The 18,421-nt window shown below is 46.9% G+C and overlaps 1 protein-coding gene across 11 annotated transcripts in view; it reads left to right on the top strand.

Annotated features, from left to right (window-relative positions):
- The window catches only part of PLEC (plectin), an 831,873-nt gene that overhangs the window by 795,180 nt on the left and 18,272 nt on the right, over positions 1-18,421 (top strand). For all 11 annotated transcript variants that reach the window (XM_069220980.1, XM_069220972.1, XM_069220979.1 and 8 more), the window contains 2 exons: positions 5,268-8,648; positions 10,330-17,502. In XM_069220980.1, the coding sequence (XP_069077081.1) occupies positions 5,268-8,648; positions 10,330-16,641 (9,693 nt within the window). In that variant the 3' untranslated portion in view covers positions 16,642-17,502. The remainder of the gene's footprint in view (positions 1-5,267; positions 8,649-10,329; positions 17,503-18,421) is intronic.

Here is an 18,421-nt window from a genome sequence, read left to right as displayed (position 1 = left end):
AACATGTCCTGGCCCTCTAGACAATTCCAGAGGCACAGAGCCTTCTGCCACAGGGTTCACCACCCCACGAGGCCCTGGTTGTTTCAATAACACATGGCAGTTGTGTCCGTGAACACCTGAACTAGCCTTACCCTGGTAGACGGGAGGAAGGCTTTCAATGTCAAGTGGATCGCTCTCAGCACCAGAAGGTTGATATGGAGCTGAGATTCCAACAGACACTAGAGTTTTCTGATCTTCACTTTTCCCGATTGTCGCTCCAGCCCAAAAGCGATGCATCGTTGACCACTTAACTAGTCGCAGTTTGTCAGCCACCACTGCAGATCTTTCACAGTCTCCTTCAAAAACCTGGACCATGTTGGATTGGTTCTCTTGGTGCTGCATCCACTGAGATTTCAAATCTCTCTGCAAAGCCCGCATACGCCATCTGGAGCGCTTTACCAGCAAGAATCAGGATGCCATCAGATTCAGTAGCCTCAGAGTCAATCTCACCAAAATCCAGGATTGAGGCTGAAAACTCGGGATAATACCCAAAACATCCTGGACTCTCCGCTCCAGAGGATAAGCATCAACTCCACTGTATCCACAATGTCTCTGATGAAAGGGAGCTTCTGAGGAGTCAAGTATGACTTTGGCATTTTGATAGTAAACCCCAATAGGTGCAAAAGGTTCACCATAGTCTGGAGGTGGGTGAGAACTGCCTGGGCAGAGCCCTTCTTCAACAGCCAGCCATCAAGGTTGGGAAAGACTGAAACCCCCAACCTCTGAAGATATTCTGCAACCATTGCTATCATGTTTGTGACACCTTGAGGCCACTGGTGAGGTGGAAGGAGAAAACAACAAACTGAAAATTCTTGTGCTCTCCCGTGAACTGCAGGTAACACCTATGGGCTTGCAGGCCAGGAATGTGAAAAAAAGCATCCTGCAAATCCAGCGCTACCACCAAGTCTCCAGGGTCCACAATAGACGAGACCTGAGCCAGGGTGAATATTCTGAATTTCTCTTTCCATAGGAAAGCTTTGGGACGGCACAGATCTACTACAGGATGAAGTCCTCTGTCCTTTTTCAGCACCAAGAATAGAAATCTCAACCTACTTCTGATGGCTCCTTTGGCCAAACGGGCCTGCACTTCCTGAAGAAGCAAGGAGAGATGGTCAGCCGATCTTGGGCTAGTGGCAAGGGTGGAGTGGTGTCCACAAATGGAATGGCATACACCTTCTGCACAATTTCAAGCACCCACTTGTCTGAGATAACTGCAGACCACGGGCCAGGTGGTGCCTGATCTTGCTGCCAACAGGATGGCTGTACTCCTTGGAGGGTGCACTAAGGAGGTTTAGAAGCTTTGGCAGCTGGAGAAGACTGGATAGTACGCTTGGTCTGGCTCCCTTGTCCTCTTTGGGATCCATGACCCCATCCACAACAGGCCTGTTCCGGGTGCTAAACTGCCGGGAACAGCTGATAATGCAGACAAACATATGTCCCCTCGCCATGGGCGTGGCAGGGGTGAAAGGACTTTGGCCAGGACTGAAAAGATAGAGAAAGCTCGAGAGATCAGGCGGTGAACTGGCTCTCCTTAAAAAAAACATAAGTGCTGTTTCAGTCTTGTCGCCAAATAGGCGGGAGCTATCTCCGGTCATGTCATTCAATGATGCTTGGACTTTCCCCTTTCCCCCCCCTCCCCCCTCCCCTCACAGAGCCCAGTGGACCACAGCCAGGTGTGGGGACGCAGTGCCTCCTTAAAGCCCGTGGTATCCAGCCCACACTTGATGGCAAACTTCACTGCATCCCAGCCATCCACCAAGACTTGGTTGAGGAGGGCATGCCCCTCTTACGGAAGCATGGGAAGAGCTGTGCAACTGAGTCCCACAATTCATAGGAATATTGTTCCAAGGGGAATGCGGTATTCATCAATTGCAAGACTAGGCTTGTAAAAGAGAAAATGTGCTTACCAAAGGTGCCCTCAATCCAGCCTCTTGGGTTGAGGGAACGTGTTTGGGTTCACCTTGGGTGTTGAAGCCTGCACAACCAGGCTCACAGGAGAGGGGTGCTGGGAGAGGAAGGCTGGGTCTTCTGGGGCAGGATGGTGGGAGCGGGCAATCATGCGGTGATCAGGAGCCCCTGTTAGGGCTTCAATGAAGGGGAGCAATGGTTTGGTCGAACCCACTCTCCAGTGAAGCTCCTCAGTCAAGATGTCAACTGCTCCAGCTATAGGTCAAGGATCTCTGCTGCCCTGCGCACAAAGGTGGCAAAGGATGCACCCGCCTCCAAAACTGGCTTGGAGAGGAAAGCATGCTAGAGTCTGGAGAAGTGTCCAAGCAACTAGCGTCACCCAGATCCTCATACTAGTTTTCCCTGGCTCAGGGTCCTCTTCTAGGGGACAAACCCTTCCTCCTCATCTCCACCTATGGGAAAGAAGGGTCTATCTATGGGCAGTATTTTCAGGGGTCAGTAAGCTTTGAATGATGCTGCCTCCGAGTTTGGGATGATGATGGGCCCACCATCAAGCAGTGTTGGGGGGAGTTGCTGGCAGCAACCTAATGAAGGCTCCTCTAGACTCTGTGAGGCATGAAGGCATGCCCAATGAAAACATGCATAGTGTTGAAGAACTCCTACAACTGAGTAGGAGTCGCTGAAAGAAACTCTGGAAGCGTGCCATGGGGGAAGGCGAAGAATGCTTCAACTTCTTTGTGTGTTTCTTCCACTTACCCAACTTCAAAGAGGTAATCTTGAAGAGAGAAGACAACACTGGACTTTTTTCCCCACAACAGCAGAAGCTTTACCAACCGCTCTTGGATTGCCTTGGGTTGCACAGACTTGCACTCAGCACAGGCCTTGTGGTCGTGATCCGTCCCCAGGCACCAGAGACAAACCAAGTGAGGATCCAACACTGACATTTGTCTGGGCCAGCCCCCACATGGTTTAAAACACATAGATTTTAGAGGGGACATGTCCCTAAACATACTGGGAGCAAATAAATGGTCAGAAAATGGTCAATAAAACGTTGCAAAAAGTGGTCAAACAATGACTTGGGTAGTTCTCTAGATCGGCGCTAGATTGCTGTGGAAAGAAAGGAACTGATATCAGCGTGCGAGGATGGCACTTATATGGCCACCTCAACATCACTTCTGACATGAACAACACCAACGCCGATCCTGTCAACACCACCTACCGTCACTCATGGGCACTGATCAAGATTTTCTGGAGCCAGTCTGACACCTGGGGAATATTCTAAGGTGAAGAATCTGCAGTTAGAACTCTTTCTCAGAAGTTAGTTTTTTTACTTTAGGAAAAGTATCTCATTTTGATAAGTTAAATTTCCCTTCCAATTTGCCCCTCACTTTCCTATGTAGAGGTCATTGTTCAGTGTAAGGTAAGAGATCCATCCTGCACTTTTCTCACTCTCTTGAAAGCTTCCTCAGTTGCTGCAATGATGTTGTTTACAATCTCCAGTCAGTCTTTGGCCTTTATCTGCAAAGGGCCTCTGTGGGTTCTGTAATCAAGTGATTCCCTACGTTCAGCTCTGTTTGTTCTTTTTCCAGATTAAACTTCTTTTCTTGCCATAATAAGGTAATTTTCTATGCCCAGTCAATCTTTTGTCATTATTACTCATAATGAGTCTATATGCTCTGCTGATTCATTCTTTGGACCTAGAATAAACTTCCTTCACATTCTTTAATTGTGTTGTATCCTAGTCTCAATCAGTCATATGCTAGTTTCTAGATAAGCACTACTTTTGTGTTTTTTCCAGGTGAACGCCATCCTGTCACTATGATGTAATATAGTTATAGTTTGGTCTGGGTCGAGTTTCCATGGTTGCTATAATAATGTATTTGCATATACAGTATCAGACTTTTGTCTTTTTCCAGAGGATGTCTCTCTCAGGGCTATGTCATTTTCCATGATGGGTCAGTCTTGGGCCTTTTTCTTGACAATTCTCCAACAGTTGCTACACTGTAGTAACATCTGATGTTCACTGTTGTCTTTCTTTGCGAAGAGCTATTTGATGCTGTAATAAAGAGAATTACCGTGATCAATCTATCCTTGATTCAAGTAAATGAAGCTCCTCCAGTTGTTGTAGTGAGATGATGGGATAATTTCCTGTGGTCGGTGTTGTTGTTGGTCTTTCCCCAGAGCCAAAGTCTCCAGTTGCTAAAATGAGGTACTTTCCCATATTCAGATCTTCTTAGGGCTCTCTCTCTAAAGGGACTGTCTCTAGCTGCCAAAATGGTGTAGTGCCCAAGTGAAGGCTTTGTGGTGAACACTCGGGAAGTACAATACATGTGTCACTGAGTGATGTACTATTTGGAAGACTTAGGCTACAGCAAACAGTCAGTAGAGTAACTCTGCGAAGAACATAGAGTCCACTCAGTTAACAGAACACTGGAAAGTTCTACCCTCAGTCCATGAAACCTAACTGGACTGATTTTAGAAGTGTTCCTAGTCCAAAGGACTCCTGAAGCAGATCTGTAGGTAAAGCTCCAATTACAAATGGTCCAATATCTTGCTCTTAGAATCTGCACACTAACTAGGAATGGTCTAATGCTTGTAGGAAAGTTGGATGTGCTTCAATGCTGCATTTTCACCCTATTTTCTTTTATTCAACACTTTACTTGCATTTACCTTTGTTTCTGCTTTTCCATTCCTCCTGTTTGCAATCTTTCAATTTGCAATGAGCCTTCAACTCAGCAATCACATAGCCCATGAAAACTACAGAATCCTCAATACACTCTAATTGCATGGGAAATACTTCAAAATCCTCCTACCCTTGTTCCCGGGGCACTTCTGGAATGAGGGAGCATTTTTATTTGTTTCTTTCTCCCCTACCTTGTGTTTTGCCCATGCAAAACCCGGCAGGTGTGCAAGCTGGTCCTGTTAAGGGTTGTGTTGACCTTGTCATCTGATTCAATAATGTGCACCCGCTGTTACCGAACACTCATTTCACTTGGATGTGTTTGCACATATTGGTGTTCTTGTGCAGTGCACTGCAGATCTGCTTGGAGTATTGCGCTTCTCAACACACCCATCACAGCAACACTACCCAGTCATGTAGTCTGTTATACTTTGGTTGTCTGCTTCTTGTATGTCTTACACAATCGTCCCCATGCACCTCTTAGGGTCATGTATCCATGCATTTTTCACACATTTTGTTTTGACCTTGTAAATGTTCTGTTGGCTTAATCTGAGTTTATCATCAAATACTGAATTTATACCACATTTGTTTTTTGTCTCCTTTACCCTCCTCACTTCTCATCGGTTTTCCAAACGCTCAGAAAAATGCAGAGAAGCAGAAGGTGGAGGACAGAATGAGGCTTGCTGAGGTAGAGGCTGAGCTGGAGAAGCAAAGGCAGCAGGCAGAGGCCCACGCCAAGGCAAAAGCAGAAGCTGAGAAGGAAGCCCGGGAGCTGCAGCTGCGAATGCAGGAAGAAGTGAGCAAGAGGCAGCTGGTAGCAGTGGAGGCTGAACAGCAGAAGGCCACCATTCAGCAGGAGTTGCAGCAGTTGCGCATGAATTCAGATGTGTCCATCACCACCAAAGACAAGATGATTGAGGAGGCAGAGTACAACCGCAAGAAAATAGAGGAGGAGATACGATACATACGCATTCAACTGCAAACAACTGAGAAGCAAAAGACTAGTGCAGAGGATGAGCTGCGTGAGCTGAGGGCCCGGGCAGAGGAAGCGGAACGGCAGAAGAAGCTTGCTCAAGAGGAAGCAGAGCGTCTAAGGAAGCAGGTCAAGGAAGAGTCACAAAAAAAGCGTGAAGCAGAGGAGGAGCTCAAGCGCAAGATCCAGGCAGAGCAGGATGCTTCTAGAGAGAAGCAAAGGGCAATGGCTGACTTGGAGAAGCTGCGCATGCAGGCTGAGGAAGCAGAGCGAAGAATGAAGCAAGCAGAGCTTGAGAAGGAAAGGCAGATCAAGGTGGCACAGGAAGCAGCACAGCAAAGTGCTGCAGCAGAGCTCCAAAGCAAGCGCATGTCTTTTGCAGAAAAGACAGCACAGCTGGAGATGTCTCTCAAGCAGGAGCACATCACAGTAACCCACTTGCAGGAAGAGGCTGAGCGTATGAAGAAGCAGCAGGAGGAGGCAGAAAGGGCCAGGGAAGAATCAGAGAAGGAACTGGAAAAATGGCGGCAGAAGGCAAATGAAGCCCTGCGTCTTAGGCTTCAAGCAGAGGAAATTGCACATAAGAAGACCCTTGCACAAGAGGAAGCTGAGAAGCAAAAAGATGATGCCGAGCGTGAGGCCCGTAAGAGGACCAAAGCTGAAGAGTCTGCCCTGCGTCAAAAGGAACTTGCTGAAGATGAGCTGGAGAAGCAAAGGAGGCTAGCTGAAGGCACTGCGCAACAAAAGTTTTCTGCAGAACAGGAGCTAATTCGCCTCAAGGCTGAAACTGAAAACGGTGAACAGCAGCGTCTTCTCCTTGAAGAGGAGCTCTATCGTCTCAAGTCTGAGGTGAACGAGGCAATCCACAAGAGAAAGGAGCTAGAAGAGGAGTTGGCTAGAGTTCGGGCAGAAATGGAGATCCTCTTGTTGAGCAAATCAAAGGCGGAGGAAGATTCCAAGTCCAGCACTGAGAAATCAAAGCAGATATTGGAGGCTGAGGCTAGCAAGTTCAGAGAGCTGGCAGAGGAAGCAGCCAAACTTCGGGCGTTATCAGAAGAGGCAAAGAGGCAACGCCAGATGGCCGAAGAAGAAGCAGCCCGACAGCGTGCCGAGGCTGAGCGTATTCTGAAGGAGAAGCTGACTGCCATAAATGATGCCACCCGATTGAAAACAGAGGCAGAAATTGCCCTAAAGGAAAAAGAGGCTGAAAACGAACGCCTTCGACGCTTGGCTGAAGACGAAGCATATCAGCGTAAGCTTCTGGAAGAACAAGCATCCCAGCACAAGCAGGATATTGAGGAAAAAATAAATTTGCTGAAAAAATCCTCTGAAAATGAACTAGAGAGACAGAAGACTATTGTGGAAGACACTCTTAAGCACAGACGTGTCATAGAAGAGGAGATTCGCATTCTTAAGATCAACTTTGAGAAGGCCTCTTTGGGAAAATCAGACCTGGAACTGGAGCTCAACAAGCTCAAGAACATTGCTGATGAGACGCAGCGCAGCAAGGTGATGGCAGAACAAGAAGCAGAGAAGCAGAGGCAGCTGGCTCTGGAAGAGGAGACACGCAGGAAGGAAGCAGAGGAAAAGGTCAAAAAGATTGTTGCTGCTGAACAAGAGGCTGCCCGGCAGCGCAAGCTGGCCCTGGAAGAGGTAGAGCGATTGAAAGTTAAGGCAGAGGAGGCCAAGAGGCAAAAAGAGTTGGCAGAAAAGGAAGCAGACCGGCAGATCCAGCTGGCTCAACAAGCAGCCTACAAGAAAATTGAGGCAGAAGAGAAGGCACACTTCGCTGTGGTGCAACAGAAGGAGCAGGAGCTCATGCAAACGAGGAGGGAAGAGCAAAGCATACTGGACAAGCTGAAAGAAGAGGCAGAGAAAGCTAAGCGGACAGCAGAGGAGGCAGAGCACGAGCGCATGAAAGCGGAGCAGGATGCTGCTATGTGCCGTATGCAGGTCGAGGAGGCAGAGCGCCTGAAACAGAGGGCAGAAGAGGAGGCCCAGGCCAAAGCTCAAGCTCAGGAGGATGCAGAAAAGCTCAGAAAAGAAGCAGAACTGGAAGCTGCTAGGAGAGGCCAAGCAGAGCAAGCTGCCCTCAAGCAGAAGCAGTTAGCTGATGTGGAAATGGAAAAGCACAAAAGATTTGCTGAGCAGACACTGCGACAGAAAGACCAAGTAGAGCAGGAACTGACAAAGGTTAAGCTGCAGCTGGATGAGACTGACCATCAGAAGGCCATTTTGGATGATGAGCTTCAGCGGCTAAAGGAAGAGGTGACTGATTCAATCCGGCAGAAGAGACTAGTGGAAGAAGAACTGTTCAAGGTGAAGGTGCAGATGGAGGAGCTGATAAAGCTGAAATTCCGGATTGAGGAGGAGAATAAAATTCTCATGGCCAAAGACAAAGATAGCACCCAGAAATTTCTAGAGGAGGAGGCTGCAAAGATGAAGCAGGTTGCTGAAGAGGCAGCACGTCTGAGCATAGAGGCCCAGGAGGCAGCCCGCATGAGAAAGCTGGCGGAAGATGACCTTGCTGACCAAAGGGCACTAGCTGAGAAGATGTTGAAGGAGAAGATGCAAGCTGTTCAGGAGGCCACCAGACTAAAAGCTGAGGCAGAGATGCTACAAAAGCAGAAGGATCTGGCTCAGGAACAGGCAAAGAAGTACCAAGAGGACAAAGAGCAAATGCAGCAACTCTTAACTGAGGAGACTGAGGGATTCCAGAAGACATTGGAGGCAGAAAGGAAACGCCAGCTTGAGATCACTGCTGAGGCAGAGCGCCTCAAGCTACATGTCCTGGAGATGGATAAAGCCAAAGCGAAAGCTGAGGAGGATGCCAAGAAATTCAGGAAGCAAGCAGAGGAAATCAGTGACAAGCTTCACCAGACTGAGCTGGCGACCAAGGAGAGGATGACAGTAGTGCACACGCTGGAGATCCAGAGGCAGCAAAGCGACAAGGAGGCTGAGGACCTTAGAAAAGCCATTGCTGAGCTGGAGAATGAGAAGGAGAAGCTCAAGAGAGAAGCTGAACTGCTGCAGAAAAAGTCTGAGGAGGTAACTTATCTTCATGTCTTTTGGTATGTCATTAATGCTATTGAGACCCTGCAATGTTTTTAGTATGGCTGGCCTGCAATTGAGGGCGGTCTCTGTAAGCTGAATGCTGCCAAGAGATTGATTAAGAAACCACATGAGGGTATAGCACCTAAAGATGTTCCACAGTAACACTTGACTTTCTAGGCTGCACTGCTCGATGACTGCATAAAGATGATAGGTAGACCTGCTGAATAAAGATAAGGGCCTCTGGTGACCCTCAAGGCAAGTGTCGTGCTAAGGAGAGGGCTGAGAGTGGGGTATGGGATTAGTCATATTGTCCAAATGGTAAAATCCATACCTTGGCCTAAACTACGGATTTGAGACCAAGATGTGGCCTTTAATCAGACATTGTAACTGATGTGGAAGAGGAGAGTGGTTGCTTGACAGCTCACTTTAAATGTACATGATACATTCTCTCGCATATTTTCTCTTGGAGATCATGTCATATATCAGGTGGTTTTATTGGAGTGAACTTAAAAATGCTGTGGTTGAAAATCAAATTGCTTTGTGCTATAGTATAGTCTCTTACAAGTGCTGAAGTGTGACTAGTGCCTTATATCGTTCCTGTGCTCTGGTTGTGTCTGTCCATAACAGCAACTCTTCACCCACTAAATAACAAAAACAGCTGTTACCTAGTACATACGAATGAGAAGTTGTAGAATTTTGGCCAAAATCTTTTTGTAAAACACCTGGAGAAATTATGTGTAAATCAGCATGAGAACACATATTTTTGCATGATGTTTCCTGGAAATCCCTCTTAATTCCCCATTTCCAGAATTACTGGGACTATTGGTGATGGTAATCCTGGAAGTTTTAACGGATCACTCATTAGAAGGGTCCATGTTTTATATAAGAAAAGCCTAAAAATAAGTGGAGTAATTGTAAAGTAAGAATACTGACAGGGTCTAATATAGTGTAGAAACACCACCTATAGTGCACGGGGTAATTTTTAAACCAGATAGGGCCCTGCTGTCATAGTTTGCCGTCCGTATCTTGGTGTGTTATTTGTGCATTGGGACAATGTGGGAGGCTCCTTGCAAATGTAGGCCCTTTCCAGTTCTCTGTTTGATTTTCTTATACACAAATATCTTTCAGTCCCAAAGCTCCAAATGTCTAGTCCAGTGCTTTGATTGATAGTGGTAGATCAATCATTTTCAGACTCTTTTAGTCTGATATTGTGCCATTCTGGGTGCAGAAGAAATTGTATTGCTTCACAGACAGAATAACGTGGTTGAACACCTGTAGTGATTAAAGCCAGAAAGAAGTAATTAACCACTATGGCCAGGCTTCTGTTTCCTTAGTGCTATCCATATATCACAAGAGTAGTATAATCTGAGAGACTATGAATTTGTAGCTTGCCTTCGGATATAACATTTACGAAAAACATTTTGTGTTTCCTTGTAAACCTGCATGTGAGATCCATGGCCACGTTTCACCTCATTGCTTGCCTTTATTAGTTCTGCAACATACCATTCGATGTCCAGCACTGCAGAGCAGTGGATTTCTGACTGAAGAGGTGGTCCTCTATCTTTCCACATCTCTGGATACATATTTGGCTTGTTTTAATGTACTGATTACATTATTGCATGGAGATGTCAATGATGTCAACTTGGGATTTATTTTTAATCTTTGCCCTTCGCAGATGGAGAAAACTCAGCAAGAACAGCTGCGACATGAGACTCACGTACTCCATACCACATTCTTGACGGAGAAGCAACTGCTCCTCCAGAAAGAAAAGTACATTGAAGATGAGAAAGCGAAGCTGGAGAGGCTGTATGAAGATGAAGTAAACAAAGCAGAGGGCCTTAAGAACCAGCAAGAGAATCAGCTGAGGCAGCTGGAGGAGGAGAAGCAGCAGCTAAAGGCTAGCATGGATGAGGCCCTCAGAAAACAGAGGGAATCAGAAGAGCAAGTCCGCCACAAGCAAGAGGAGCTTCAGCAGCTCGACCGAAAGAGACTGGATCAGGAGAGGCTTTTGGCAGAAGAGAACAGGAAGCTGAGAGAAAAGCTAGAACAACTTGAAGAGGAGCACAAAAGGGCCCTTGCGCAAACCAAAGAGATCATGATCCAGACTGAAAGCGTGACCAACCTCGCTGCCAAGTCACCAACTATGCCTAATGGCAGAGATGATGTAGATGGGCTTGCCCAAAACGGAGACTCAGAGCTAGGGTTTGAAGGCTTGAGGCAGAAAGTGTCTGCAAGCAAATTGGCTGAAGCTGGCATAATAAGCAAGGATACACTTGAGAAACTGGTCAAAGGACTAATGACCGTGAAAGAAGCTTTCAAGAAGGAGGACATCGAGAAGTACCTCCAAGGCAGTAGCAGTATTGCTGGCCTATTGATCATGCCACATAATGAAAAGATAAGTATTTACCAAGCACAGAAGAAACGGTTGCTCACTCCAGGTACTGCTCACATTTTGCTTGAAGCCCAGGCTGCTTCTGGTTTCCTGCTTGACCCAGTCAACAATAAGAGGCTTTCAGTTAACGAAGCAGTGAAAGAAAATCTAATCGGTCCTGAGCTACACAATAAACTGCTTTCTGCTGAGAGGGCAGTCACTGGATACAAAGATCCTTATACTGGAGAGAAAATCTCCCTCTTCCAAGCCATGAAAAAAGACCTCATTGTAAAAGACCATGGTATCCGACTTCTAGAGGCTCAAATTGCAACCGGTGGTATCATTGACCCAGTGAACAGCCATCGCCTACCTCTAGAAGTGGCTTACAAGCGCAAGTACTTTGATGAAGAAATGAATAATATCCTTTCTGACCCAAATGATGACAGCAAAGGATTTTTCGACCCAAACACTCAAGAGAACCTCACATATTTACAGCTGATGGAGAGATGTGTTATCGACCCTGAGACAGGTCTCTGCTTGCTGCCACTCACTGACAAAGCAGCTAAGGGAGATCTTGCCTACACAGACACAGAAGCCAAGGATGTGTTTAAGAAAGCTACAGTATCGGTTCCATTTGGGAACTTCCAAGGGAAGACTGTTACCATCTGGGAGATTATAAACTCTGAATATTTCACTGAAGAGCAGAAGAGAGACCTACTCCGCCAGTACAAGACTGGGAAGATCACAGTGGAGAAGATAATTCGAATCATAATCACAGTGGTGGAGGAGACTGAGAAAAAGAAGCAGCTCTGCTTCGATGGCCTCAGAGCTTCTGTTCCTGCTGCTGAATTGGTAGAGAGTAAAATCCTCAACAAAGATCTCTTCAACCAACTCCATCAAGGAAAGAAGTCAGTCAGTGATGTCTCAGAGGTGGATGCCATCAAAAAGTACCTGAAGGGAAGCACAGCTATTGCTGGGGTCATAGTAGAACCAACGGGTGAAAGACTGTCGATTTATGATGCACAGACGAAAAATATGCTGAAACCTGCTATTGCATACAATCTTCTTGAAGCCCAGGCAGGTACTGGCTACCTCATAGAACCAATTAAAAATCAGATGCTTCCTGTGGAAGATGCAGTCAAGGCTGGCATTGTTGGGCCGGAGGTCCATGAGAAACTTCTATCTGCTGAGAAAGCTGTAACTGGCTACAAAGATCCCTACACAGGGCAGACCGTCTCGCTGTTCCAGGCTTTGAAAAAGGGTCTTATCCCAAAAGACAGTGGAATTCGCCTTCTAGATGCGCAGCTTGCAACCGGTGGCATCATTGACCCAGTCAACAGCCACCGTCTTCCACTCGATGTTGCATACAAGCGTGGCCACTTGGACGAAGATATGACTAGAGCACTTTCAGAGCCCACTGAAGACACCAAGGGCTTCTATGACCCCAACACCCAGGAAAATGTAACCTATGCGCAACTACAAAAAACATGCAGGGCGGACAAGCAGACTGGCCTCTGCATGCTACCATTATCCGAAAAGGCTATACAGTCCCAGCAAGAGGAAATTTATAATGAAAGCCAAGCCAAAGAGGCATTTGGTAAATCAACAATTGAAATCCCAAGCGGCAGCTTGAAAGGTAGGACAGTAACAATCTGGGAACTCATTCACTCTGAATATTTTACTGAAGAACAGAGAAGGGAGCTGATCAGGCAATATAAAGCAGGCAAAGTCACAATTGAAAAGATCATTAAAATTATGATCACCATTGTAGAAGAAACAGAGACCAAGCGACAGCAGAGATTAACCTTCACAGGTCTTCGGGGTCCAGTGGCTGCATCAGAGCTTCTGGAATCTAAGGTCATCGACAACGTTCAGTTCCAGCAGCTCAATGAAGGCAAGAAGTCTGTAAAGGAGATCTCCGAGACTGACTCTGTGAGGAGGTATCTCCAAGGAGGTGACTGCATTGCTGGGATATTTGTGGAGGACACCAAGGAAAAGATTAACATTTATCAAGCCATGAAGCGAAACCTAGTGAGGCCTGGCACAGCCGTCGTCCTCCTAGAAGCACAAGCTGCTACTGGCTTTATAATTGACCCTTTGAGGAACCAGAAGTTTTACGTCAACGAAGCTGTGAAAGCTGGCATTGTTGGTCCTGAGCTCCACGAGAAGCTTCTGTCTGCAGAAAAGGCAGTAACTGGGTACAAAGATCCCTACTCTGGGAACACCATCTCTGTTTTTGAAGCAATGAACAAGGGACTTATCTTACGAGATCATGCAATCCGCCTCTTGGAAGCCCAGATTGCCACAGGGGGCATCATTGACCCAGTACACAGCCATCGTGTCCCAGTGGAGGTGGCCTTCAAGCGTGGCTACTTTGACGATGCAATGAACAAGATCTTGTCAGACACTAGTGATGACACCAAAGGCTTCTTTGACCCCAACACACATGAGAACCTTACCTATCTGCAGCTGAAAGCGAGATGTATAGTAGACCCAGACACTGGTCTGCACCTCCTGCCACTGAAGAAACAGGAACCTACAACCACTGAGACAAAGCATAAGTATAGTGAGTCTGAAACTCAGAAAGTGTTTGAGGAGACTATGGTTGATATCCCTTCAGGAAGCATGGCAGGCAGTTCCATGTCGATTTGGGAGCTTCTGCAGTCTGACCTGCTGCCAAAAGAGGAAAGGGACAGGTTACTGCAAGAGTTCCGCTCAGGCACTCTAACGAAGGAGCACATGATCATCATTATCATAGAAATTATTGAGAAAACTGAAATAGTAAGGCAGCAAGAGCTTTACTCCTATGACTTTGTCCGGCGCAGGATAACTGCTGAAGAATTGTACGAATCCAGAATTATTACTCAAGAAATATACAGCATGCTGAAGCAAGGGACACGCACCATTCAAGAAATAATTCAAATTGAAACAGTCTGGAGGTATCTATATGGAACAGGATGTGTGGCAGGTATCATGCTTCCTTCTGGCAAAGGGAATGTTAGCATCTACCAGGCTTTGAAGAGAGGTCTCATCTCTGCTGAGGTGGCACATACTCTTCTGGATGCTCAAGCAGCAACTGGTTTCATCATTGATCCAGTGAAAAATGAAATGCTGACTGTGGATGAGGCTGTTAGGAAAGGGGTCGTTGGGCCAGAAATACATGACCGACTTCTCTCGGCTGAAAGAGCAGTAACAGGTTACAGAGATCCCTACACTGAGCAAATGATCTCTCTCTTCCAAGCAATGAAGAAAGACCTGATTCCCTCAGAGAATGCCCTGCGGCTGCTAGATGCCCAGTTAGCGACTGGTGGCATTATAGATCCTCGTTTTGGATTCCACCTCCCACTAGAGATTGCCTGCCAACGTGGCTACTTCAATAAAGAAACCTTTGATAGACTTTCTGAGCCAAGTGAGGTCCGAGGCTATATCGATCCTGCCACAGATGAAAAGCTTAGCTATCCACAGCTCCTTAAACGGTGCAGACAAGATGAAAACAGCAAACTTCTCCTTCTACCCCTCTCAGACCAGAGAAAGCTGACATTCAAAGGTTTGCGCAAGGAGATTAGCCTTGAAGAGATGATACGTTCCCAGGTCCTGGATGAAATTACAGCCCAGCGCCTTCAAGACGGATTGATGTCTATCGAAGAAGTCTCACTGAATCTTAGAAAGTTCCTTGAAGGCACAAGCTGTATTGCTGGAGTCTATGTAGAATCTTCCAAGGAGAGGTTTTCAATTTATCAGGCAATGAAAAAAGGTATCATCAGGCCTGGCACTGCTTTTGAACTCCTGGAAGCACAGGCAGCAACTGGCTATGTGATTGATCCTATCAAAGGCCTTAAGTTGGCAGTGGAAGATGCAGTGCGCATGGGGATAGTAGGTGCTGAGTTCAAAGACAAGCTGCTTGCAGCTGAGAGGGCAGTGACAGGTTACAAAGACCCCTACTCTGGCAAACTAATTTCCCTTTTTCAAGCCATGAAGAAGGGGCTAATACTTAAAGATCATGGAATCCGTTTACTGGAAGCACAGATTGCCACTGGAGGCATCATTGACCCAGAGGAAAGCCATCGTCTACCAGTGGAGATGGCCTACAAGAGAGGCTTGTTTGATGAGGAAATGAATGAGATCCTCACAGATCCCAGTGATGACACAAAAGGCTTCTTTGATCCTAACACTGAAGAGAACCTCACCTACCTTCAACTCATGGAAAGATGTTTCACAGACCCAGAAACTGGGCTGTGCCTGTTGCTACTTAAAGAGAAGAAACGTGAAAGAAAGACCTCTTCAAAGTCATCAGTCCGCAAGCGTAGGGTAGTCATTGTAGACCCTGAGACCGGAAAAGAGATGTCAGTGTACGAGGCATATCGTAAGGGGCTTATTGACCACCAGACTTACATAGAGTTATCAGAACAAGAGTGTGAATGGGAAGAGGTTACCATCTCTTCATCAGATGGAGTTGTTAAGTCAATAATCACAGACAGAAGATCAGGGAGGCAGTACGATATTGATGATGCAATTGCCAAAGGCCTCATCGACCAGTCTTCCCTGGACCAGTATCGATCAGGCACCTTATCTATTACAGAGTTTGCTGACATGTTGTCAGGCAACATGACTGGATTCCGCTCAAGAACATCATCCGTTGGCTCTTCTTCATCTTTCCCCGTAAGCCCTGCTTCCTCAAGAACTCAGTCGATAACAACATGGAGTGAGCCGAGTGAAGAGACTGGGCCAGTTGCAGGCATCCTGGACACTGACACCTTAGAGAAAGTGTCTATCACTGAGGCTATGCACCGCAATCTTGTTGATAACATCACAGGGCAACGGTTGCTAGAAGCTCAAGCCTGCACTGGTGGCATTATTGACCCAAGCACTGGACAGAAGTACTCTGTCACAGATGCTGTCAATAAAGGCCTAGTGGACAAAATCATGGTGGACAGGATCAATTTGGCACAGAAGGCATACAATGGCTTTGAGGATCCAAGAACTAAGACGAAGATGTCGGCAGCACAAGCCCTTAAGAAGGGCTGGCTATATTATGAAGCCGGCCAGCGCTTCCTGGAGGTACAATACCTCACAGGTGGACTGATTGAGCCTGATGCAAATGGCCGTGTCTCGTTGGATGAGGCTGTACGGAAGGGTTCCATCGATGCACGGACAGCTCAGAAGCTGCGGGATGTAAATGCCTACTCCAAATACCTCACCTGCCCCAAGACCAAACTCAAGATTTCTTACAAAGACGCCATGGACAGAAGCATGATCGAGGATGTCACAGGCCTGCGGCTCCTTGAAGCCTCCTCCCAGTCGAGCAAGGGCTACTACAGCCCTTATAATGCCAGCGGCTCTGGCTCCACATCTGGCTCCAGGTCCGGCTCTAGAACAGGCTCCCGGCGTGGCAGCTTTGACGCTACTGGAAGCCCTGCATTCCAGATGTCCTTCTCCTCTTCTTCCTACACCTCGTCCAGCTATGGCCGCAGAGTGACGGCAAATTTCCAGGACTGTGCCCCAATTGACGCAGCCCAGCTCACCCTCGCCTTGACTAGCCTGTCCAGGAACTGCAGCTGGGAAACTAGACAAGAATATCCAGCAGGACTCCTGGCACTACCACCTGCTGTGATGTAACTGCCCTGGATACAATATAAAAATGTAAAAATATATTAAAACATTGCAAATACAAACTTTTCAACTTATCCTGCCCTGCATGTGGTAAACAGCCTTGAATAATCAACTTAGTTTTTTACGTACTTAATCCAAAGCAGTGCCTACATTTTAACCAAAACAACAAGCAAAATGGGACAAACTCTTGTTACCCGGACTAATATATTAATATATTCTCGTTCTTATGACAGTATTTGTATATTGAGAGATGACTAAGAGAACACTACCACCAAGCACCGTAACTTAAAAGTTTCCCCTTTTTGTTTGTATTTTTATTTTGTGTGCGTGTACGGGAATATACTGCAGAGCAGCATACATTAAAAAAAAAAAGACTTGACCAGCTGAGACTATAGAAGCCAAAACTCCCCCAATGCTTAAAGGCAAATGCTTCTAAACGTTTTAGCATATAAACCCCCCAGTGAGTAAATGCTGCTAGATGCAATCCCCTGTGCCCCGCCGCCAGCCAATGAAGGAGGATGCTACACCCCCACATGGCGATCCTGCTGTCTATGCAAAGGCTGCTCCCAACCCATGTGTCTTCGCTGCTGAGACAACCACACCTTGAATGGACAGACTGTTAGCCATGGCCTCTTCCAGCTCGCCGTCCTTGCCATAGTAACTCGCCGCTGCCGGTGGCCCTTGGGCTCTGCTGAATTCCAGAAGTCTACACTAAAAGCCAGAAGGTGAATCCCTCCTCGCCAAGACAGAAGATGCACCTCTGTACCCCAAAGTAACATCAAAACCTTGACGTCAGTTGCTGCCACGACCAGCCTCCTCCATTGTCCTCCCTGAGAGCGGTTCCTTTCGAAGGCGGCCCCTCAAACTGTAAGTACATGGCCCTGCTGCCCTTGACTATGGCTCACTATCTGCTGCATCGTAGAATCCTATGGTGGATCTGTTTTGTTCTCGCGCTGTATCTGTGCAAATAATGTATGCGTTATCTGCCTTTTCCATCCCTTGCCCCGCTGTGCTCTTTACTGCCTCCATACTTTGTCTTCTTTGGGGTGATCTCTGCAGAAGCCGGCAGACAGGTAAAAAGGAAGCCTTATTTGTCGTCTCCGGTCCCCTTCTGATGGAGCCTTGATGCATGTAACTGAATGTCCGTGCATGTGACTGTGTGCTATCAGTCTCCTCTCTGGTGTATCTGGGAAGTGTCTTTCTGCAGCGGTCCCTTGCACCACTGCACACATTTATTGTCGGCTGAGAGGTGATGCTTCCAGGATGGGTACTACCTCGAGAGCTCTTTTTACACAAAGTGACAGTTTCAAACGTAACTAGAACCTGCCTACTAGCTAAGCTCTGAGACAGGAACTCGTCTGCTCCTCTGCAAGTCTTCTGTAAGGTGGCTGAAAATGAAAATGTCACTTACCCAGTGTACATCTGTTCGTGGCATCAGTCGCTGAGATTCACATGGTATGCATGAGCTCGCCATCTGGTGTTGGGTCGGAGTGTTACAAGTTGTTTTTCTTCGAAGAAGTGTTTTCGAGTCACGGGACCGAGTGACTCCTCCTTCTGTGCTCATTGCGCATGGGCGTCGACTCCATCTTCGATTGTTTTCCCCGCAGAGGGTGAGGTAGGAGTTGTACTATAGTAATAGTGCCCGCGCAATGAAAAATGTAAGTATGTACCTATTAAAGGATTAAATAATATATATACAAATGTACAAAATTGAAGGTAACTTCTGAACTGCTACAGGCTTCCGGGGAGGTGGGTGGGTCCATGTGAATCTCAGCGACTGATGCCA

The sequence above is a fragment of the Pleurodeles waltl genome, chromosome 2_2, assembly GCF_031143425.1.
Source record: "Pleurodeles waltl isolate 20211129_DDA chromosome 2_2, aPleWal1.hap1.20221129, whole genome shotgun sequence".
Classification (NCBI taxonomy): Eukaryota; Metazoa; Chordata; class Amphibia; order Caudata; family Salamandridae; genus Pleurodeles; species Pleurodeles waltl.
This window is presented reverse-complemented; position numbering and strand designations above follow the sequence as displayed.